Source organism: Struthio camelus, chromosome 8 (genome assembly GCF_040807025.1).
Source record: "Struthio camelus isolate bStrCam1 chromosome 8, bStrCam1.hap1, whole genome shotgun sequence".
In the NCBI taxonomy this organism is placed as follows: domain Eukaryota; kingdom Metazoa; phylum Chordata; class Aves; order Struthioniformes; family Struthionidae; genus Struthio; species Struthio camelus.
The window spans coordinates 18,234,167-18,258,149 of NC_090949.1; the positions used below are offsets into that span (position 1 = coordinate 18,234,167).

Genomic DNA, 23,983 nt, shown 5'->3' on the forward strand with positions numbered 1-23,983 from the left:
GGGGCTAGCCCAGAGCAGAAACACTATAAATCTGTCCTAACTGCTTGCTATGCTTTAAGCAGAGCTTTCCTCAAAGCCCACATCCATATCCCCGACAAATGCTGCCACCTCTGAAGAATGACCTGAATGTCCCAAAGCTGCATGGAAAGAATAGCATCAGAATAGAAACATGGATCACCACAAAGAAGGGAACTCACCCCTCTACCTGTGCCATGCAAGTGATGCAAAGCAGGTACTACAGGAGACTATCGGAGCATACGCCTCAGAATGCGTCAGTAAGCCTTGCAGGCAAATGAGAACTGAACTCAAGGCACAGAGCCTAAGAACCAGGGTGGTACCTCAATTTCCCATATGTGCAGAAGTACCTAGCCAGGTTCCATCTCAACTTTTGTGAATTCAGGGAAGTTGTATTTGGTCCACTGAGGTGCAAGGAAATTGAGATTACTTCACAAAGCAAAAGAAAAGTCTATCATAAACATCATTGCATTTAAAATAAAGCTGTCCAGTCTAGACTGGTGGTTTCAGTTGCACTGTGGTATGTGCAGCTTTCTCATATGCAACATACTTGGGACGTTTTCCCTGGTGTTGTTTTTAATGACAGTCATACCAGCCACTGATGGAGGAGGGGCTGTTTTCACCCAGATGGTATTTGCTGCTTTCCACACAGGCCTGCTGGGTGCTGAACAATTAAGTAGACTGCATTTGCAAAACAAGCCACCCTACAAAGCCTTAAGCATTTTGTATGAACAACAGTGGACAGGGTCTGTAGCTTAAATTTCTCAACCCGCATAATTCACATTGCCCAAGGGCTTCATTTAGTTCAAAGGCAGTTTGTTTTGTCTAGAAGCTGATGCAATAAAATATCCTGATGGTGATATATAAAATAATGCATTTTTAATCCTGAGAGAAAGCCATTCCATGTAGAGCTCATGCTAGGTGCTGCCTACATCTTGAGCTGGCCTCAGCAAGGGAGTATATTTCACCTACTAAGATTAAAGGCAAATGTTATTTTTTTTAAAGCATCATGTTAAAAGAATGCACAGCTGGGCAGATGATTTGAATGGCAGATTTCAGCATGACTGGAAAGGCAACCTGCTGCTTGTTTAATGTAATCTCTCAGCCCATCTGATTATTTACAGACAGCAGTCCCAAAATAATCACTCTCCTATACGACAAAACCAGGAAGCATGTTAACTTCACCTGATCCAGTGGGTTACCTCTCCACATACCATTACAATTCTGAGCTCTGTTTCTCCTTTCAGTGATAGCATGGTAAGTCTGGATAAATTGCTCTGCAGTTAGTAGTCTTGCCTCAGTTTAATACTGGTGTGACTGGAGAATCTGGCCCTGGCACATAGTGCTGTATTTTACTGGGACTGTGCCATTGTCTCAGCCCTTAATGATGAGTCATTTTGAAAGCTGGAATCAACACATGGCCTTTTATTCTTTTTTCATTCTTGATTTCTTGCCTTTCAAGTAAATACCTTCTTCGAGCCTGAGCCAACAGGACTGATTCCAGGAGTGTGCGTTGACAACCTGGTGAAGATTTTTGCGAACAGGCCCAAGCCAGCAGTAGATGGGATGAATATGACTTTTTACGAGGGCCAGATCACAGCCTTCCTTGGTCACAATGGAGCAGGAAAGACTACCACCATGTAAGTCTGTCTTTTAGAAGAAGCAAAGCCAGGGCAGTGCCCTATTGCTCTATCCTGAGATCTGCTCTCTTCACTCTTCCCTTATCGCTCTACCACCTCTGCAGCTAGTTTGACGCATGACATCAAGTTTTTTCTAGACAAGGAAACGCTGACCCTATGCAAAAAGAAGATATCCTGGACTAACTAAAGCCCTAGGAGAAAGGAAATGCATAACACTAACTAGTGAAAGTATAAAGTTTAGCAAGGAGGAAGCAATTCTCTCCCCAAAAATACAGTTTCCATGGTCAAACTCCCAACAGAGTGAAGTGGGAGGAGAATTTCTGGCTGAAAGAGATGAAGATACGAAAGCCAGCAAAGCCTATATACTCTTGATTTCTCTGTCTGACTAGCTGTGAGTCGGTCATGTTTCCTGGCCTGTGCACAAAGTACGAAATATAGCCCCAACTGCTGTGTGATGCTGTTTAGATAAAATAATTACATATATGCAAGATCCACACCCAGATTAAAATGTTGCTAAAATGTTCCTACAACACTAAAGTCTCAGGAAGCCAAGATTTAGGAATGTTTAGTTTTCTTTATACAAAACATGGAGAGTTTTTTATCAAAAACTGTATTTGACAAAGTAGGATTCACTGGTGAACAAAACTTTTCATGAGTTTGTAACAATTCCACTAAATATTGAAAGAACTGATGTTTGTCACTATGATGTTTCCCAGTTGAAAAGCTTCTAAACTGTTTAACTAGAAATGAAGTTTCTAAATCAAAAAAGACTTTTTATTTCAAATGCCATTTATAATGTGTTTTAAATTGTTGCACAGGAAAGATATTTGACCCAAAACAAAAATATTGCAATCTGCTGAAATTTTTGTAAATTTCTTTTCTAGTCCACAAATTAAAAAATGCTATTGCTTTGAAATTTCCAGAACTGAAAAATCCGTTTTTCACCCAAGTCTAGTGACAAGTTCCACCTATTTGCAAGGTAATGTTCTGCCTCCTTCCACTTTGCAGCAGATAAAGGTGTAGAGCATGACTCGGTCACCGTGGATTCAGACCTCAAGCAGTTACTCTGCATTTTGGTCCCAGTGAATTTAATTGTAGACCCTGGGTAGGTAGGGGTGGGGTAACATGCTTAACAAACTACTCGGAGAAGTTTGCTTAAACCAGGCTGACTGAAACAGTTTTCTAACACAGGCCAGGACCGTACAGACAGGTCATACCAAAAGTTACATATTAGCAGGGCAAAAGTAGTTTATATGTATGGTTTCCACTTGAGTGGTTTCATCAAGCCCCATAGTAAGAAGTCTCTATGCTCCACCTAGTGGAATCATGCAAGGAATCTTCCTGATCTATCATCACGGGTGATTGGGAATTTGCTCATTTAATTTTTCCAGTTCGATACTGACAGGCCTGTTCCCACCAACCTCTGGAACTGTGCTAATTGGCGGACTGGATATTCAAACTCACATGAACTCCATTCGGCAGAGATTAGGCATGTGCCCTCAGTACAACATCTTATTCAATCAGTAAGTATTACTCCATACTAGCTTTAAGAGCAAGGGTCCTAGTCTGCATGCTTGGTGTATCCCCAAACCTATGTTGTTTCTCTCGGTGTGTTGGCGGTGGATATATCACAGAAGCCCTCTTCCAGCTCTTAGTGTTCCCATAGGATAGGTATGTCCTACTCCAGCAGAATTTCTTGTTCTCCTGCTTCATTTAGTTGGGAACAAAGAGGTTTCCAAAGAAAATGATACTGTTGTTGGCACTAATGTTTCCTCTTGCAGTTTAGAGTATTGTAAGACTTCAGCCTGGGGATTCATGGACTATAATTTAGGCCACTTCTTTTCCTATAAAAATCTGGGCCCACAGTGCAGTAGGGGATACTTTTGTGCCCATGCTGCACTACCACCTAAGCATTGACCACCTTCTGAGGTGTTTTCCAGCTTCACTGCCATCAGTTTGCATTCATCCCAACAGCAGCCTCTCTTCATCAATGCAGCTGCCCACATTAGCTCCCATTTTGCACCCCATTTACTCCCATTTTTAAATGGCTGGTTTGACACCTACTATACCTGTTCTTTTGGTAGCGGGTTCTGCTTTGAAAAGGCAGAGGAAGAGCCTGTGACATCTCATAAGGTAAGTTGATCCAGAAGAGTATCTATGATCCAGACTCAGCATAAAGCAGTCCACCTCCTCCAGTAAGATAAAGCTAATGTGAAATTATTGCTGTTTGGGAAGAAGTCTGCTTGTTCGTTTAATCTGGCTCGATGCCTTTCTATTTGATTTCACAGCCTCACTGTAGCAGAGCACATCTTGTTTTATGCCCAAATGAAAGGGAGATCCAGGAATGAAGCTGAGCAAGAGCTGGAAATGATGCTGGAAGACTTGGGCCTCACTCATAAAAGGAATGAAGAGGCTCAAAATTTGTCAGGTGCTCAGGGGGTTCTCAGAATTTTCTCTGCTGACTCTTCTTTTTCTTTGGGCAATTATCTTCTGAGTTCTGTGGGATCATATCCTGCCACCTCACTGTGCCCCGAGGGAGGCCTTTACTGTCAAAGGCATCCTTAATAAGGCTATACATCTGTCAGTATAAGAAAAAACAAAATACAATGTTCTGTTCTTTCAGGCTAAATGAAATATTGTACCATCATGCTGCTCCACTATTTGGATGAATGCTCTGGAATACTGTGTTACTTGTTAGGGACAATTCCTTTAACTCTAAAAGCAAAATGGCATGTAGTGTATTTGCAAAGGCATATTAATAATGGACACATGTGCACGTTCAGATTCAAAAGCTGATTTGCATAAACACCCAGGAGTTGTTATACTTCTTTGTCCTGCTTGCAACTGTAAAAGTTGGCCAATTTAACATGAGACTATGAAAAATCCTACATCCCCTGCTATTGCTTCTGGCCAGAACCGGAAAATGCAGCACATACGTGAAGCATTCTACAAATAATAATAATAAAAATAAAAAGGAGCAAACTTCTGAACTTTATAAAAAGTGGTTATTAAACTTTGCAAATAAATTTCTGGTCAAGGATGGTTTTTATTTTACTTGGATCAGTTTGTTCCCCCTCTGAAGAGCTGAGTTAATTACAGTCCTGACGTGTATGCAGCTCTCATCTCAGACTCTCGGATGTGTCCCTGTCCTCTGGTAGGTGGAATGCAAAGGAAACTGTCTGTTGCCGTTGCCTTTGTTGGTGAAGCAAAAGTGGTAGTCTTGGATGAGCCCACTTCTGGAGTTGATCCGTATTCCAGGCGATCTATCTGGGATCTTCTGCTGAAGTATCGCTCAGGTAACAGGTTTGAGGGAGGCAACTGGATGTTTTTAAAACCTGTTGTAGGTACGGCACATGCCTGCTGCATAAATGGTCAACTGCTGGGATAATATGAACATATGCAAACAAGATTCTCTGAGCAGACACCTGTGGAGCAGACAAACTTGAGACCTGACTCTGTTGCTGAGAAAACCCTGCATTAACTGCCACAAACTATGCACAGCTCTGAGTTCCGGAGAGGGTCCATGCCTTGAACAGTCCTTCTTGTTCCTTCTCCTAGGCAGAACTATCATCCTATCAACCCATCATATGGATGAGGCAGACATCCTTGGAGACAGAGTAGCCATCATATCCCAAGGGAAACTCTTTTGCTCAGGCTCTCCTGTTTTCCTAAAGAACTGCTTTGGATCTGGCTTCTATCTCACCCTTGTTCGCAAGATGAAAAATGCTGGAAGTAGAAGGGATGCGGTAAGTATGCTGTTCCCTCCCTGTACAAGTAATCTGAAAAATACTTATGTATATTCATGTGCTGTACCAAGGCAGAAAGAAAACGAGTGCTGCTTGTGGCTGTGGACAAAACTGACTTCAAAATGAAGAAAGCAATGACAAAAATTGACGCCTCATGAAATTATATATGGCTACATGAGAATCTCTGTAACAAATCACTGACTTTATAAGTTTGTATTCATCAGGACAGGTGAAAACAATAAGTGGACATGAAGCCTTCAGTGGTCTATAGCTCATTCTGTTCTGCCAAGTATTGCCTAAACATTTATGTACCAAGTTGCCTTTGTCCATACGTGGGTCTTTCTGATGCTCGTTTTTGCAGTACTCTGTATGTAAACGTGTTTTTCTCTAGTAACTAGCTCAGAAACTGGGAGAGTCTGTATTTATCCATAGCTAAACCAGCCTCCCACAGCTTGAGAATTAGGGATCTAGAGTGTTTCTGCTGCTGGTGGCACTTTCAGTTTTAGCAGGAATATGATCTGTATATGGGTTCCCCTAGCTATTTGCGTGTCACTTAGAATGGATAGATGTACTTTGTGCAGATCGATTTATGTTTTCTGCACTGCTTAATCCAGTCCTTGGATGACTTTGAATCTCAGGGTAGTATGTTCAAGATGCTTCAGATATGACATTTTTCACTGACACAAGATGTTCAAAGGCTGATAGCCCTTACATCCTGCTTTGCACGCATCTGAAGCGCTTTCATCTTTGTGTCTGTTGCTTGTCCATGCTAGTCCCTCTGTAGCTGTGGATCTCAGTGCTCCTGTTCCTGCTCCAGCTGTACGCGCAGGGACAAAGAAGGTGCTCCAGAGCAGGAACTGGATGGTAAGAAGTGGGATGGTTTGGCATTCTAGCACATAGCTATGTATCCTGTTGTGCTGTGCTTTCCCAGCACTTGTCTCTGATACCTATATTATATTGTAACATTAATTTTGTAAGGTTTCTTTGGGCTTTTGCTTATCATTCCCCCTTTTTGATGTGTATGTGATATCAGGTACAGATACTGAACTGGAAGCTTGGGGACATCTTAAGTATAGACCAAGTTTTGAACTCTTCTGCACCAGATATGCAATTTGGTAATGAAAATTGAAGTGTATCTAGAGCAAAAGAAACTGGTTCTCTCAGAAAAAGTCTTTTTGGCCTTTCTACCCAAAAGAAGAACTTAAGTAGATGTTCCTGAAGATTTGTTATTGCTTTGCTAACTGACCTCAAATAGTTTCCTGCTACATAGTTCCAGAGCCATAACTAACAACATGGTGAAGTCTAGTAGAAAATTAACTGAGGTATCTATGAGTCGTGTAATAAAACAGTCCCATTTTGTACAGCACAAAAAACAGCTTTTGAAATAATTTCTGACGTGGTTCTTTGAACACTGTTTTGACTTTTCACAGGAGATCTGAATGAGCTAGCAGAAATAATTCATCATCATATCCCAGAAGCAAAATTAATTGAAAGCATTGGTCAGGAACTCATTTACCTTTTGCCCAATAAACACTTTAAGCAGCGATCTTATGCCAGTCTCTTCAGAGAACTGGAAGAAACATTGGATGACCTGGGACTCAGCAGCTTTGGAGTTTCAGATACGCCACTTGAAGAGGTAACAGACATCAAAATATTTGCTGATTTTGCCATCAGTCCCCAAAATGTTTTCTGAGAGTATTCCTGTTCTTAAGTGTGGAAGCTTACTCATTCCTAACATGCCCAGCAAAACCTAGTCACATTTGCTGTGACACGGCCAAAGTCATTGGGATGGGCACAGAGAAAGGATTCAAGGCTGACTGCCTGTTAGCCTTATAGAACATGACTCATTATCCTGAAATCTGTCTGTCTTTGTATCTTTACTCCTTTCTTTTTCTGAGATGTTTCATAAGAGACCTCTGGTTATATAAGAAGCAGGATTACTGAAAAAGTGTCTACAACTGCTTCTAAAGTGTCACATTAAAGGATAGTACATAGAGTTCCAGAAGTCAGCAACTGTACCGTTCCTAATGTGGCAATGTGTTTGTCTATGGCAGGTTTTCCTAAAGGTCACAGCACAAGCTGACCCTGGAATGCAAAAAGCAGGTAGAGATCCATGAATATTTGACAGATTTTTCCTGGGGCTGTTCTGTGTTCTGAATGACTAGTAAAGAAGAATGTGAGAATGTCAGTCCTTGTATGGTGTTCTTGTCGAAACACACTTTGTCAGCAAATGTCTATTTTTAGGGCCTGTCATGATATCTGAGAAAACAGCTGAAGTCAGCAGAGAGATTTTTGTGTGGATTGGGTCAGATTCTTAACTCTGTAAATAGAAATGGAGTGTCGAGACTCCAGTGTGTCAATGGTTTTAGTAGTTTGAGTATGAAATGCTTTGCTGACCATCAGTCCATGAACTACATATATGATTAACTTGTTTGTCCTGCTGAGTAAGAGGAATACTACCTACATGATGCATACAGTTATAATACCTCAACAGTTGTAATTAAAGCAATGTGTGATACAACGTATACATGTGGTAAAATTTGGAGCTCATTAAAATGCTTGTACTGCCTTCATGTATAGAGGATAAAGTGTCTTCTCAGCCCATTTTCATCAGGACAATTCCTATTATTAACTACGTTTCTTAATGTAGGAGGTGCTCAAGTAAACAGTTCTACTCTGGGCAAAATGTCTACTGAGAACAAGACAGCTGAACAAACCCCACTAGAAACCAATGATACTTCTCCAATGCCGGTAGGCATAGCAGGAGATGGAAATGAAGGTAAAGGGTCCTGGCAGTATAAAGGTTTTCAGCTTGTACTTCAGCAGATCAAAGCACTGCTCATCAAACGGTTCCATCATGCTACCCGCAGCCACAAGGACTTCCTGTCCCAGGTATTGACTCACTTTGCTGTCTTTGACTCTTTCCTACAATGTTCTCAACACTATCTTTCCTAACAGCATCCCTATGCAAAGCAACAGAAGTGCTGCTAATGGGTAACAGTGTTCTTATGAAGGCTGCTCTAATTCTGGTACCAGCTCATCTGCCTTTTATTCTTTCCTTCTGCTAAGAGTCTGTCACCCTCACCACGTTCATGATTCAGTCACTCTTAGCCCAGGGTTTTGTTTTTAACACAATACAGCTCAGCAACAACCAGAATCTTAAGTGAAAGCATTCAAAATTAAATAGTTGGCGTTTGGAAGGTAAACAGTGTCTGATCCATGCGCTCCTACTGTCCCTCCTTTGTTTATGTATATTCTGAGCTGTGTACGGTGTCAATGTAGAGCATATATTTAATTTAGTGTGATGTTTTCATGTTCCTGCAGGTTGTTCTCCCTGCTAGTTTTGTGTTGCTGTCTTTAATACTTACAGTCATTATTCCCCCATTTGGAGAATATCCCTCCTTAACCTTACACCCTTGGATCTATGGACAACAGTTTACTTTCTTCAGGTGAGAGGAATCACTGTGTCAAATAATCACTGTCTCACTGAATCACTTTACATCTCATTCTAACTGGTATAAAAAAGATGCAACTCCACTGGAATCAGCAGACATAAAAGAGCCTGAAACTGGTGCGAGTGGGGAATACAGTGGCTAGTATGTCTAAATGATAGTCCTCAAACATATGCTATCTTTGATACTCTCCTCTTCCAACTTGAATTCATGACCTCGTCACTTATAAATGTTTATATTCTGTCTAACTGTAGATCCAAAACAGTAAGAAATCTGAATGTTTTGGATATGCCACTGAGCTACTCCTTTATTCAAAATCTTAGCAAACTATGAGGTTCAAACCTATCTGCTGACGAAGTTTATACTTCGTACAACATTTGGGCATAATTATAGAAAAAAGATGAAAACAAAAACACTTAGGTTTTATTAATGTTGCTGCTCAGCTGTTTCTCCCCACCCTTTGGTTTGGCTGGGTCTAAATTTTATTATCTACTAGCACCGTCTCTCCTTTCATTCCTCACAGAAGCTTCAACTCTGTTCTGTCCAGATCACTGTATAAGTCCTCTGTGCTGCTGTCCTAGGCACTTGCTTCCCCTTCACTTATATCCATTCCTAAGCTGAACGTGCACCAAGCCAAAACATGGTGCAATGCAGAGGAACTTTACAAGCAATAATTAAACCCTAGACTAGACTGCAAGTAGCAGAAAGCAACAAAACTGAAGACTACAATAATTTTGAAGCATTTTTCCTGAGTTTCACATTGAAAATTCACATGAAAATTGAAATTAATTTACATATGCTAATGTGTGAAGCAGAGTTTGATATTCATGTCTGTGTAACACCTGGTGCTAACAACATTCAGTAGTCTATTGTTATTAGACTGTTGGCTGCAGAAACTTCATCGCTATTATTAGCGTGTCTTTTTGGCCCCAGCAAATGAAAATGTAGAATATGTTTTTTGTCCTCTCAGTAATGAGTGTGACATGGCTGAGTGCAGAGATGCAGGTTCAAGCCTTTTTGGAGAATAGTGCTGTAGGGGCATGTTAGAAGTAATGCTATTGCTTTAGCCCATTAACCATCTTGGAAGGTTGGGGGAGTCTGCATGCCTTTCCTTACTAAAATAAATCAATTATCTGCACTTGGAGGGGAGCAGGTAGTTCTGGCATATGGTTGTCCTTCACTATTTGCTTATGTGTATTCCATTACAGTAGTTTAAAATCATTTTATAGAGAAAATTTTATCCTATTCCCTTAGCAATGAACAGCCTGGCAGTGAGCAGATGGTATCCCTCACTGATGCTTTCTTGAATAAACCAGGATTTGGAAATCGCTGCATGAAGAATCAGCCTCTTCCGTAAGTTGCTAGCTAATCTCCCTTGAACTAGACTCCAGCAGGATATTGCTAGTAGAATCTGAGTAGGGAAACAAGAAAGAGTTGGCTAGACTTTTCACTGGAACCCATGCTTCAAATTTGTCATTAGCAATAACCTTTCTGGGTCAAAAATGAAAGTAAACAGCAAGAAAACAATACTACTGGATTAAGAGTGAGTCACAGTATCAGATGTCAATAGCCAGAAGCTGGCTCATATGGCCTCGTATTAGGAATTAAGCAAACTTGGAACGTGTGTTAGTAGGCCAATGAGATCAGACCCGAATCTTCGCACTTTCCCTGGCACGTGTCACAAGCGAGTCTCCTTTGGTAATTTCTCTTCCTAGTGATAAAATTTGAAGGAATAGTTTCAGCAATTGCTCAGATGGTGAAGTGGCAATAGGGCAGTCTCTATGATTTGGAGCTATCCTCACTCTGAAGCAAGGGCGTCAATAGAGCTCTTAATGTAACATCTGTTGTCCTACCCACTTTCTCTGCCTGAGGCCTGCTTTGGAGGCTTTTATGACTGGGCGCGCTGTGTTCTGCCACGTGTTCCTCCAAGTCATGATATCCATCAACTTGATTCTTCTCTGTCCTCTCTTGTCTTCCCCTTCCTCTCTTTCACGTAGTGCAGGAGGAACCAAGAGAAAACTTTAAAAAACAAGAGAGAAAAGATACTGAATGAGCAGGGAGCAAAGAAAAGAATGGTCTCCCATCTAAGATATGTCTGCTGCAGATTTGATGTGTATTAGTGGGTCAGACACATTCCGCTTGTTCCCTCAGTTTTCCATCTGCAAACTGGAGACAATAACCTGGGCAGCAGTGGGGTGAGAGAAGGGGCGATGATATTTTAACAAGTGCTCTAAAATGTTCTTCTGATTATTCATAACTCACGGGATAAGGGCTGAGAAGAGAATTTTTGGTGAGACCACTGTGATTTCGTGGATTTATGAGCTCTCCTGAACTATATCTCTGCACAGCTGAAATACTATGTTTCTCTGCACAGGAACTACCCATGCACTAATACACCAACTGCCTGGAGTACACCCGCTATTCATCCTAACTTAAGCAGCCTCTTGCTAAGCTACAAGTGGAGTCCTGAGAATCCTTCACCTTCCTGCAAGTGCAGCACTCACAAGAAACTCACTATGCTGCCAGAGTGCCCTGCAGGAGCAGGAGGCCTCCCACCACCACAGGTAATGTTCCTGTGTTGCAGACCTTTGTAAAAAAGGAAAACAAAAAGAAAAAAAAACCCTCTCATGGTCAGTAATGGAAAAGAGATTAGTATATTGATACTTTGCTAGGCCAATATACATACAGGAACAGGGTATGTTTTTTAAAGGGAGCAGGAGTTGTTGCAATTTAAAGTTCCGTTTCAGAGGTTCTGAAGAAGCTTGCACATTTAAATTAAATTTCGTGAATATTTTCATCCAAATTTCAAAATTTTCTTATAGAAAAAATTCATTGAAATCATAACAGTTCATCAGATAACTTTTAGAGAAGGCATCTTAATTTTTTGCCTCAAAAGAATAATTTTGTTTAGAAAATTACCCCCAAACTGAGATTCTTAAAAAAACCAAAAATCATTATTTGGAGGTGGGGTCATTTCATTGAAAAATGGAAAAATTAAAGTTGAGTCAGCCCAAAATAATTTTTTTTATATTTCTTATACGATTTCATTTCTAGAAATAAAATACTAAGCTAGCTAAAGAAATGCTTGTTTGTGTGCATATGCATGATGAGTAATTTAATAACTGTTAATGCTGTATGTAAAAGAGATGAGAGCTACATTCCCACTTGTTCCTATCAGTGAATAGCCTTAGTAGTGCTTATTGTAAAATGTGCTTGCTCTTTTGTAAAGCAAGGGAAAATTATAGCTTGTCAGTGTTTACATTTTCTAAATGTTTTTCTAACAAGTTAAAGAAAACGGAACTGCAGCTGCACTCAGAACAGTAGCTCACTGTTTTAATACCTTACCATGCACACTGTTCAACTTTAATGTTACTCTTTGCCAGGCTACACACATTAGTTAAGTGACTTATTAAAATAATCATTATTTTAATAACAATGTCACAAGGTTAATTGATTTCTATATCCAAATCCGTGACATGGTCTTTTAAAAATACAGATTCAGTTTGCTTTGATTTCTCTGTCACTATTCACAAAATACCAAAGCAAATTTGTTTCAAATATCTATAGAATACCAGGCTATGAACCAAAATAAAAAATGAATAAATCCTACCAAGTATGATACAAAATTATTTATTTTATTTTGCAGGTTTTCTAGTCCTCTGAGAGAGGTGAATTATTTATAGTAACATATTATCCTGATCCTTTTGCAGGATACGATCATTTTGTCTAACTTGCCATAAAGATACAGGTCATATTTGATCCTCTAGGGAAAGGACAATGTGAAAATAATTGTGAAGTGTGTCTAGGCATGGACAGCTCATTTAATGAAGGCACTGTGAAGATGCTACCAATCTTCCTGTGGATCGTCTAGAATCTGCTAGACACCTGTAATATATTTCTTCTATGTCAGCTAGTACTGCCTCCCTGTGGACAAATATAGGCACTTCCAGAAAGTTCCTTATTTTCTGTGTACGAGGTTGTTTTCAGGTTGCAAGGTTTACCCTCTGAAGCTGTAGATGGAGCCTTAATAAGTACATTCTATCATGGGATAAACTCAGCATCTCTGAGAGAATTCTGAGTTTCACAGCAGCCCTGTGTTTGCAAGAGGCTCACAAAGGCATAGCATCCTATGGCCTCATTTTCATTACAAAAAAGAAAGTACTCTTCATTCAAAGTACCTAACATGCTAGTGAAGGTGACCAAGTTTATAGTTTTTAACATGAATTTTTATTTCAACCCGCTAAAGTTTGGAAAACTATGAACAACTTTATCTTCACTAAGACCTCAGTGTATTTGAAAAGCCTCCTCTTTCATAGTTAAGACAAAGCCTTGAGCAAGCTTGGCCTTTATTATGAATAAACCCAGGCCAAGTTTTAGAGTGAACTGCAACTGTTTTGTGTCAGGCATGATAGATTTCTGTGATTTCATTATTTATTCTTGAATCTCAATGAAGTAAGAATATTTTGGCTAGAAAATGAATGACCCACTCTGATTTCAATGATACTATGAACCTGAGCAAAGTCCACCAAGAATAATACAATTCCCAAAGCTAGTGGTGCTGTTTTCCTGACAAATGCTTGCTTAATAAGTTTAGAGATTGTGAAGTTTACTGTGACTGTTTGGGTTCTCTTTCTCTTTCAGAGAGTGCAGCGCAGCACAGAAATTCTTCAAGATCTGACCCACAGAAACATTTCAGATTTTCTAGTGAAAACATATCCCACCCTGATAAAAGGGAGGTAGGGATCAACTTTTCCTGGTTTTTCACAAATGGCATTTTGTGCCTATCCGTGAAATTCTTATTACCAATGTGATATAACATAGCACCTAATTTGTCACAGTATCGTGTAGACATAAGCAAGTCCATCATGTCCATATTCCAGATATAAGAATAAGAGATATCTCTTTTAGGAGAGTTAAATTGTTTTCACTATATCTACCTGTATAATCAGGTACACTTTTTTTGGCAAATCTAAGTTTTGATGTACAGGGCATGCCGTGTTAGAGGTAACAATGTCAACAGTGAGAAAACTTGTGAACTCACAAGAGGTGGTGAACTGCTTCGCAGAGATACTACCTGGAGTGCCTGAGGAAACATAGCCACACCAGCATGACCATCTGCTTGAGTTAATTAGCACTTGCTTCCCAGAAGTGCTAAAGAACCCAGGGACAGTGTTACACGGATATAGCTACCCAACTGCTAGCTCCTGAGCTGGCCTGAGTGTCCTGCATGGTAATGAGATATGCAGTGTCCGTGGCCTAATATTTCTGATTCGTGTCTCACTACCCTTTTGGTTTCCAGCCCAGCTATTGAAATTCTCATAATGTTAGCTATCTGCTGGCCACCTTTGACTCTCAGGATATACCACAATTCCTTTAGATGCATCTTTTTCAATCAATTCATTATGGATTTAGGATAAAGCTAGTGTGTGTGTGACTAGAAATCTTGTTCTCCTCTGAGATGATTATGAATCATATCAGAAAATAAAAAAGGGGAGGAAAAAACCCACTCCAGAGAATACCAGAAGTCCTGACAACCCCACAACTTCAAGCAATCAGCAGAAACAATATGTATGTAAAAAATGTTCAAACCGCTTAGGGAAACTCAAGGTCTGCAAGGCATAGGAATTCACCTTTAATTTCCATCTAAGCCAGACAATACCATTGACGTTGGTTCAGTGCATGAAGGTACAGGATTCTCTTTGTCTGTTTCAGCTTGAAGAGCAAATACTGGGTCAATGAACAAAGGTAAGAAACCAATTCACAGATTACGGTGGTAAATAAAGAAACAATGAATTTCTGTTTAACCGTGGAGCCTCGCAATGTTTCTCTGAATGGACGGGGGAATTGTAACAGATAGCACAGAACAGACAAAGAGATGGCTACAGTGTGAAATAGGTTGGGGGTCAGCAAGGGTTTTGCAAAGACAAGGGGTTATATTTGTTTGGGCTACTCCTGCAAGGGTGAAGGCCAGAGGCACACAATGGAACTATCACAGTTTTATTATCTGCAAGAGTCTGACTAATGGGATCCGAGTGGTGGAGAGTTACAATACAATAGAGTGCTACATTGCAATAGTGCTCTAATGTGGCTCTGTCCAAAGCAGTGCAGAAATATATGACCCTTCGAATAAAAGAGATGGGGAAGAAGTAACCCAGACACCAGCCTATCATATATGCAGAGGTAACAACAATAGCTTCTCGTCCCCATGCCAGAAGTCTACAGTAGTTGTAAACAGACTCCACCAGGGCTCTATGCTTATATAGCGGCGTCAGCTAGCCCCCCATGTGATGTCTACAGTGCAAATATTAGGCTTAGAAAGATGACTGATTAGCTTGAAAAACTTATCTAGGTTTTTCATCAGAGGAATTCACTTCAGAGATAGCAGTGGGAGGACTGCCTTCCTTCAGGTATTAATGAGTCTTTAAAAAACAGTAGAGAATCAAGTAGCTGTCCAAACAGTCATATTATAATGCCTAAGAAAAAGGAGTAGTTCCACAGCCAGACAAGACTGTCAATTATTTTGAGCTAAAGACTTTACAGTGTGCAAATGACTTATCTGCATATTCTAGCTGAATAATAATTTTCTCGGGATCCTAACGTGAATCCCTTGGAAACCAATATGATTTTTATTATTTGTAAACATTATGAAGACCTAATCCAGCTTGTTAGAAAAGCAGTGGAGAATGTTATATATGAATTACATCATGTATATAAATGAAACTTATATTAAAGGAGCTTTTAGCCTTTCCATCAATGTACAGAGTTTTGGGTCTATGATATAACAGATTGATGATACTGTTCTCTTTGTTAGATATGGAGGAATTTCTATAGGAGGAAAGCTCCCAGTCCTTCATGTTTCTGCAGATGAAGTTATCAATTTTTTAAGTGATCTTGGCCGAATGATGAATGTGACAGGAGTAAGCAAGAATCTTTTTGGCTCTTTATCAAAAAATTGTTGCAAAGCTAAAAATCTGCAGCACCAGAATTCCCCCAGAGAGCTGATCTTTAGCCTTTTCTTTTTTTTCATTTTAGGGAGAAACTTCACTGGCTGCTTCTAAAGAAATGTCTAATTTCCTTAAATACATGGAAACTGAAGATAATGTTAAGGTATTTGCTGAACATAGTCTGCTAACTCAGTCTTTCTTGAGGCAGATGTCAATTTGTGAGAATATTGTTAGTGGCATTATCAGATGCAAGACAACTGTATTTATTATGAGTAGTATGGGACACACTGTTAAATGCAAAATTATTTCTAATAGGAGGGATTTTTTTTAATCATGTTCTTTTGAGAAGTACATACGCTGCTAAATGTTAAAATGTGCTTCTACAAAATTCCTTGGTAGAATGGTTTTTCAACCCTGTTGGGAATGATTCTGTAAAAGCACAGTATGTGAGCTCCTCCTGCTGGACTTGTGCCTAGGAGTTATGAAATCCTGGTTGTGGGTTCTTCCCTGCTGAAAATACCCACCAAAGTAGATAAAAGACAGCCAAGTTTTCTCCTGCAGCTCAGGGTTATTAGTTAAAGCTTCCTAAATGAATTTGTGCTCTCTGGCTCTTTTAGGTGTGGTTTAACAATAAAGGCTGGCATGCTATGGTTAGTTTCCTTAACATAGCCAACAATGGAATTCTTAGAGCTAACCTGCGAACTGGCCAAGCCCCTGAGGAATATGGAATCACTGTTATAAACCATCCTCTGAACCTCACTAAGGAGCAACTCTCTGAAGTCACTGTGTAAGTCTGCCTGTGTTCTGCCACTGACTTACGCTCCTTCCTCTCCTGACAGCTTACCACCTCCAGTGTGCTCACACTCTGAGTGGGGATAGCTCAGTTCACAGAATATGGAGGGTCTTCCCTAAAGTTTTTATTCTTATCAGGGATTAGGTGTAAAATCCATTCTTTTCTGTCTCATTGTGTTCCCACAGAAGTTCACTCCCATTCCACATATAAGCCATGACCTTTGGTTATATATGATTATATATTTCTGTTGATTCCACAGCACTAAAGCCAGGTTCTGAAGTCTTCTTTCATGCTATGAAGCCAGTAGGTCTACTTAGGAAATAACACAGAGATCAGAATTAGGAAAGGCATTAGAATTTGTCCTTAAGTGACTACAGATAGGCAGTAGCCAACAACCTCTGGCTTGGGTGCCAAGGACAGTACACAGGTAGATTTTCAGTGGCATGCAATAGGGTTGGTGTATTCAAGAACCTTGGGAGCCATCATTTCTTGAAAAAGACACCCATGAGACAACATGATTCCCCACTCATCTCCTGCTCATTTCAGAAATCACTAAAGCTGAAAACTTCTGCCTTAGCACAGAGGCAAGATTTGCTATTCATCTCATGGGTTGCATCATGCTTCTCTGAGTAGCTCTTCTTCTTCCAGCTCCCAGAGCACTTCTACCATTGGGCCTTAATACCTAGTTTGAAAAAGAAAACATCACCCATGAAAGGCTGTCAAACCCTGCTATATAGAGAAGTTGAACTGTCTCAGTGAAAGACTGCAAGTGAAAAATCAGGGAATGGAGACATCAGTATTCATGTTTTTTAGCTACTATCCCAAATATAGCATCGGAAAATACACCAGCACATTTCAGAACTGGAAAAATCTACTTTCAAAATAACCTTAATATTTCTGGATCTTAAAATGTTAATATAGTATTATGTTGTTTCCGTTCTCTTGCTCACAGCCCCTTTTTCTTCTGCTCCGATGCAGGCTGACCACTTCAGTGGATGCTGTTGTTGCCATCTGTGTGATTTTTGCCATGTCCTTTATCCCAGCCAGTTTTGTTTTGTACCTGATTCAAGAACGTGTGACAAAAGCCAGGCACCTCCAATTTGTCAGTGGTGTGAGCCCTGCTGTCTACTGGTTAACTAACTTCATGTGGGACATAGTAAGTAACTGCTGATCGGATTTCATAGCTTACAGTTATTCCTGGATTTGGATTAGCTGGGGACTAATAGGAGAATTGAGTGAGGGCAACTCTGAGCATTGCAAAGCATTTATTTCTTGAAGTGTTTCTCAGAGTGTGCTAAGGACCTGACCTCTCCTAAATAATTTTAAAAGTGGAAATTAAATCAGGGGCACAGCTCATTATTCAACTAATGTAGCTGGAAGTGTTGTAATCACATGTGTTTCCAGTCCTTACCACTGAATGTGTAATAAAGTACAAATAACATAGCAAGTAAAAGCTCAGTTGTCAGAAGATAGTCATGCCTGCCCTTTAGAAGCTCCTTAATGTGTTTCAAGATAGTCAGGACATCTAAATGGGAGATGCGCAATCTGCTGGAACAGCAGCTGGAGGCTAGGCAAAATATTCTAGGGTATCTAAAATGACATAGATGTATTCGTTTAGGCCCATTGTGTTGTTCCAAAAGAACTCAGAGCACAGGCCTAGGCTTGCTTAGACAGGGCTTAACTATCCTTCCATTAATCCTCAAGGTACTCTATTACAAAGGAGCAAATTCTTTGCCTCCTTGAGGCAGAAGGGGTTTATTTTGTAGCCATGCCTTCTCAACAAAGGGGAGGGGCCAAGGGCTTATGGAGTAAGAAAAGCATGAACATGGAAAGGCCTCTTTGGGCTCCAGAAGGGTAGTCCTTCATGCAAAGGTTAAGCAAAGCACTTATTTAGTGAATGAAGGAGAAGAAGCAGGTCTCTGAGCTCCTATCCCCTGCTTGTCACAGGGGGCTCCCCTCCCAGCAGCTCCCTTGCCAGGAATTCTGCCTGGCTGTGGCCCTTAACCATTTGATGCAGTTATTAATCAGTGTTATCTGCGCTGTGAAAAGTTCTGCACAGGCAGCTCTCTTCATTGCTGTATGCTAGCACTACTAATACTGAACAGAGATACTAAGCAGAGCAGTCGCCAAAGCACGCTCACTTTAGCTTCCTCCCTGCCATGATGGCAGGTTAGTAGCTTTCTCCATTTTATACGCAGCCTTTGCACCACCAGAACTGCGCTTCACTTGTCTCTCTGGCCACTGCCTCTTTCTGTGGGCAGTCTGCCAGCAGGACCATGAACTAACTTGTCCCCAAACCATAATTTAAGGAACAACAATGTGTTGGATTTCTGAAGAACAGTCTGATAAAAGGAGTGTCAGAAAAAGGTTGAGTGCTGCCTTAAAACTGCTGATCCAAAAGCTTGAGAGCTACTAGTCTAGCTCATAAATTCCAGTGCTCCATCAATTTGAAAATCCTTTTGGAATAATGCATAGGGTCTGGATAGGTTTCCAGACCTTCTCAGGTCTCATACACTGATCTTCTCCCTTTGATGTGCAGGTGAATTATGCGATCAGTGCTGGAATAGTTGTGGGTATATTCGCCGGATTCAACAAGAAAGCATACACTTCTCCAGCTAATCTCCCTGTGCTTGTTGCCTTGCTGCTTCTGTATGGGTGAGTCTTCAAGGTTGTTCCTGCATGTGCGGCCTTATACTTCACACTGAAAAGATTTCATGTGGTTGAGCTTGGTAGTTAGTGAAATCTAGCTTTAAAGAGTAAAACTGAATAGGTACAATACAGGTTAGAACTAGGTTCTGTCACTGTTCCGGCGTACTCTCTGTCTGGCCACATACTGTAAGAAGGAATATTTTGTCGCCATCTCATATGGCGACAAAATAAATAAATGATGCTTTTCACATCCTCCTTTACAGATCGCAAATTAAGTCTAAGAGGGCACAGATCTTTTTTTTGACAGACTACCTTTAAATTGCAGTAGTTTTCCTGTTCTTTGAATGAAAATCTTGAGGAAATGCAAGTTATCATTTAATCTCTGTAAAATACTTCATAATTAAAAAATGATGTCAGAATGTCCACTATTTCATTACATCTTTTTAAAGTGGAATAATACTGTCTTTTAAAATGTTGTCCGTGGCTAAGGTCATGTATATTATTTAAAAATAGAGTAATTTCTGGGCACGTGGATGGACACTTAAAATGTCTTCTCTTATTTTAAAGCATCTATTAAGATGATTTTTTATTTACAAAAAAAAAAAAACATAATCACATGGCAGTCACTTCAATAATAATTTCACAATTAGCTATTCAAAATACAAAACAGAGAGCAAGGTAGGTTCATAGACTCATATATTAGCCCTTGCTTCCAGCTGTAGTCACAACAGGAAATTTAAGATGATTCTTTGTAACAATGCTTTTATTGTGCCATGAAGCAACGCAGCCTGTGGATACTGAACTCTTCTTAGCCCGATTGATTGTGGCTAAGTATTGTAAGTTTATTCCAGAGGAATACTCCTATTCTGCTGCTAAATGTTTATTTGCTATGTCCAAAAAATCATGGCACAAGAAGCCTCAAATCAGGAGTGAAGCGCAATGGTAGAGAAGCTCTGAGAGAGCATCAACATGTATAGAGTTTCTGATTTCTCGGGATGGTTCCAAAGGCTGAGGATTATCTGGCAAAGCAGTACATCATATTGGCTTTATCTAACCTTTACTCATTTTGGCCGCCAGATGTAGAGTCCAGTGGGATGTACAAGGATATCTGGGATGATAATTACCTTGCTAGCATTAACTTTTTCAATTTCATCAGTTTCCATTGTCCTGTATTTGAACAGCAAACAAGACTAAGAAGAAAACATTCCTTTTATCTAACCAGGGAAAAATATTCCAGTGGACTCTCTGATTATGCCATTATTATGGCATTTCATTACGCTTAGGATGAGAAGAAAGGTCACCTTTGTGTTTTCAGTAGGCAAACTAACATGAGTGCTGAGGCTGTTTATCAGAATATTTCTATCTTTGGCATGCAGGTGGGCAGTAATTCCCATGATGTACCCTGCTGCTTCTTTCTTCAGTGTCCCTAGCACTGCTTATGTGACGTTGTCTTGTGTTAATCTCTTTGTGGGGATCAACAGCAGTGCCATTACATTCATCCTGGAGTTGTTTGAAAATAACCCGGTAAGTGATGTTTTTATGGAAAACTTCTTTAAAGAGCTTTGCAAACAGTGTCCAAGTATAATAAACTCCAGAGATAACTGCCTTCCTCTACCTCACTGTTTTTCTAGCAGTAAATAAGTGGGTGGGGAACTTGCTGACCAGCTGCAAGGACAGGTGAGCAGACCAGAGAAAAAGTGAATCTCAGGGAATTTGATGTCTTGGACTGTCATCGAAACACACAAGGAGTTACATAAGTTTTTATCCCTGTGGGCAAACCTCTGTCCCCTTTCACAGTTGGGGTTGAGGGGATGCTTTATGTTTGCTTCCACAGGCTGGGTTGTACAGGAAGAGGGGGAAGGTAGAAAAGCATGGAGTCACCACCACCAAGAAAAGGCGCTTGTGCCTGCTAGCCGTTGTGCCAGAGGAGATGTTTTGTTTATAGTAGCATTTTGAGAGTTGCCCAAAAATGGTTTAACACTACCAGGACGGTGACAAGAAGCACAAGAATAGGCAGAACATAGTGGTGCCACTCTTATAAAAGCTAGGAGACCAGTTTATAAACCTAGGTGGTTTGTATACACTACTCCTGCCTCTACAGCTGCTGATTCCCTGGCCACTGAGGCTGTGATACCCTTTCTATGTCTGTCTGCAATCCAACTGCCAGTGCAGTAATCACCATGTAGCGATCAAGTATTGTTTTTGGTGGGCAGGAGAAGCAGATCTTGGTTCAGTTAGTCACGGTTTCAAGAGCCAATACTTTCAAGACTTCACAATACTTTCTGTCCCTAGTGTTCCTGCATTCTCAACCATGCCCACGCACATTGATAATGTAGGGTTCAATCTAATGCTGTTCAGTCTGTGGGTCAGCAAGCCAGTATTTTGTTACCTTTGAGAATACATCTCCATTGCAGACACCATGTCTCCAGAGGGAAAATTGCCCTTCTCTGGATTCAGTGGTGTGCAGCTAGACTGCTACTGATGCTTATGCTGTTTTGGGTATCTCCGCATTGTACCAAAGTCTACTGTGTAGTTATACCCTGAAACTGGTACTTTTCAAGAGTATGGCAGTCTTGATTATGGAACTATTCCAGCCATAAATAAAGGTATTACAAGAGGTAAGTACCACTCTTTTTTTTTTTTTTTTTTTGGTTGCTCATTGTTCCTGTGTATAATAGGCAACAGATACAAAGATGCATTTCTCTCCTCATTGACAATTTTTAACAAGCACCTGGCTTGGTGCAATGTATGGCAGCATTCTCCTACATAGGTTGCAGATGCTTTGGGTGTAGCTTCATAACCTCTCTGTTATTGTTGTGAGAACAAAAACCATCCAGTTTCTCCAACGTGACAGAGAACTTCTCATTCGTTTTACTGTGTTTTCTTAAAGATGGCTGGTTTCAACTGCTTTGTGGTGTTGTTTCTGTTTCTTATAGTCCTTGCTGAAATTTAACAAAACATTGAAAAACGTGCTGATTGTCTTCCCGCATTTTTGCTTGGGCCGTGGACTCATTGACTTGGCCATGAACCAAGCTGTGAGTGAAGTATATGCCAGGTTTGGTAAGTAAGAGTCAGTAATCAGCAAGGGATGTCAGTGTTACATGTCTTGACATTGGATGAGATGGTTGGAAGTGTAATTTTGGAAGATAAGTGGCCATTGTTGAAATTTCCACTTTTCACATCAGTAGGTGAATGAGGAAGTGTGAGGAAAAAAATTCAACCCCTTTGAATGAGTTGCAGCTTCTGCCACAACTGCCAGAGCCCCAGGGCTTCTGACCAGTAGTCTGTGTTGAAAATGAAACAGTTTGTTCAGTGCCAGACTCTGATCTGTGTTCATCGCTTGTCCTGAAGTCCTTATATCATCACAGCTGGGATAGATTTCTTCGTTTCATTTCATTTGAATACTTTGACAGCCCTCGTGTTAATGTTTAAAGTGGCTGTTCTTCAAATGCATCCTCTTGGCATGTGGATATGGCTATCTTTGATATCAGACAGCTTCTTATTAAAGAGTAGTGATATAGCAAAATTCCTATTTTCTTTCTTTAGAACAGGTATGTCTTCCACATAATCCATGCATATTTCTTGATATGATCTACAAATAATTGCTTATTAAGAGTGCTAATACTCATTTTTCCTCCCATGCAACAACACCTGTGGAGCTAAGCTGAGCTTGTGTTATATTTTCTTAAGAACCTTTACTGGAAAATGGCAGACATTTCCTGATCAAATAAAAGTACATGATCATATAAAGTATAGGCTTTTCATCCTAAGCCGTTATGCTTGTATCTTTGTTCTGAGGAGAAGTGTTTTGTTTCAGCAGCATTTTACCTTGCTTTCTGGTGTTTCCTCTCCAAAGGTGAGGAGCATGTCTCCAATCCATTTCAGTGGGACTTTGTTGGAAAGAACCTGGTTGCCATGGCTTTTCAAGGGGTTGCATACTTCATTCTGAATTTGTTTATGCAGCACCATTTTTTCTCCACAGGATGGTATGTCTGAAAGCTTGTATTAATGTTTGTTTATTTGTAGGATGTGTCTGTTTTTCTGTCTGCCTCTCTTGCTTTTTCTTTCTTTATCTCTGTATTTGTGGCTTTAATAGCCTCATCCTATTTACTTATCTGATTTCGTCTTGATTCATTGATATCCTGGTTCGAGAAAACATCGAAGCATGTGCTTAAGTCGCTATCTTCATTGTTTTAATAGCACTTAAGCCTATGTTTGCATAACTTAAATTGCTTTCTTGAATTAAAACTTTAATGTAAACTTATTGTATCAAGAAACTGTAGTAGTGAGATTACAAAATCACTTGGAAAGTTTGGAATGTCCTAAGCGCTGACATCCTAAGACTGAAATTCTAGGCTACTGCACAGGAGTTGCAGCCTGGGTACCTTGCAAGCTTCCCCTCTTTGCTTTACAAGTGTGCCCCGTCTCAATGTGCCTTCCAGGTGCGAGTGGGTCATTCACTCCTGCTGGAGATTGCCAACAGGGGTACTAATTGATACTATTCTGAAAATATTGTCTTGCAGGGAAGTCTTCTCAAAAGATCTATAGAAGGGTATCAGTTCACTAGTTACTGAAGAGCTACCAAAAAGCCAAAGCTGTGGCTGAGCAGCAGTTTATCATATCAGTGGCTGAAGAGGCATGCTCATCTGAATAGCAATTTCCTCCCTTTTTAGTACTTAAAGCTTAACTTTCAAAAGTCAGGGAGTCTCTCAAGTGCAGCAGTGCTCAAGCCAATGTCACATTG

General features: G+C 40.3%; 1 protein-coding gene across 2 annotated transcripts in view; it reads left to right on the forward strand.

Moving 5' to 3' along the window:
* The window catches only part of ABCA4 (ATP binding cassette subfamily A member 4), an 85,097-nt gene that overhangs the window by 54,667 nt on the left and 6,447 nt on the right, over nucleotides 1-23,983 (forward strand). For both annotated transcript variants that reach the window (XM_068952393.1, XM_068952394.1), the window contains 22 exons: nucleotides 1,478-1,655; nucleotides 3,047-3,178; nucleotides 3,944-4,083; nucleotides 4,814-4,951; nucleotides 5,214-5,401; nucleotides 6,175-6,265; nucleotides 6,832-7,037; nucleotides 7,456-7,504; nucleotides 8,052-8,293; nucleotides 8,726-8,850; nucleotides 10,108-10,206; nucleotides 11,228-11,417; nucleotides 13,495-13,589; nucleotides 14,566-14,598; nucleotides 15,665-15,770; nucleotides 15,886-15,960; nucleotides 16,415-16,584; nucleotides 17,569-17,746; nucleotides 19,130-19,245; nucleotides 20,616-20,763; nucleotides 22,176-22,299; nucleotides 23,096-23,225. In XM_068952393.1, the coding sequence (XP_068808494.1) occupies nucleotides 1,478-1,655; nucleotides 3,047-3,178; nucleotides 3,944-4,083; nucleotides 4,814-4,951; nucleotides 5,214-5,401; nucleotides 6,175-6,265; nucleotides 6,832-7,037; nucleotides 7,456-7,504; nucleotides 8,052-8,293; nucleotides 8,726-8,850; nucleotides 10,108-10,206; nucleotides 11,228-11,417; nucleotides 13,495-13,589; nucleotides 14,566-14,598; nucleotides 15,665-15,770; nucleotides 15,886-15,960; nucleotides 16,415-16,584; nucleotides 17,569-17,746; nucleotides 19,130-19,245; nucleotides 20,616-20,763; nucleotides 22,176-22,299; nucleotides 23,096-23,225 (2,953 nt within the window). The remainder of the gene's footprint in view (nucleotides 1-1,477; nucleotides 1,656-3,046; nucleotides 3,179-3,943; nucleotides 4,084-4,813; nucleotides 4,952-5,213; nucleotides 5,402-6,174; nucleotides 6,266-6,831; nucleotides 7,038-7,455; nucleotides 7,505-8,051; nucleotides 8,294-8,725; nucleotides 8,851-10,107; nucleotides 10,207-11,227; nucleotides 11,418-13,494; nucleotides 13,590-14,565; nucleotides 14,599-15,664; nucleotides 15,771-15,885; nucleotides 15,961-16,414; nucleotides 16,585-17,568; nucleotides 17,747-19,129; nucleotides 19,246-20,615; nucleotides 20,764-22,175; nucleotides 22,300-23,095; nucleotides 23,226-23,983) is intronic.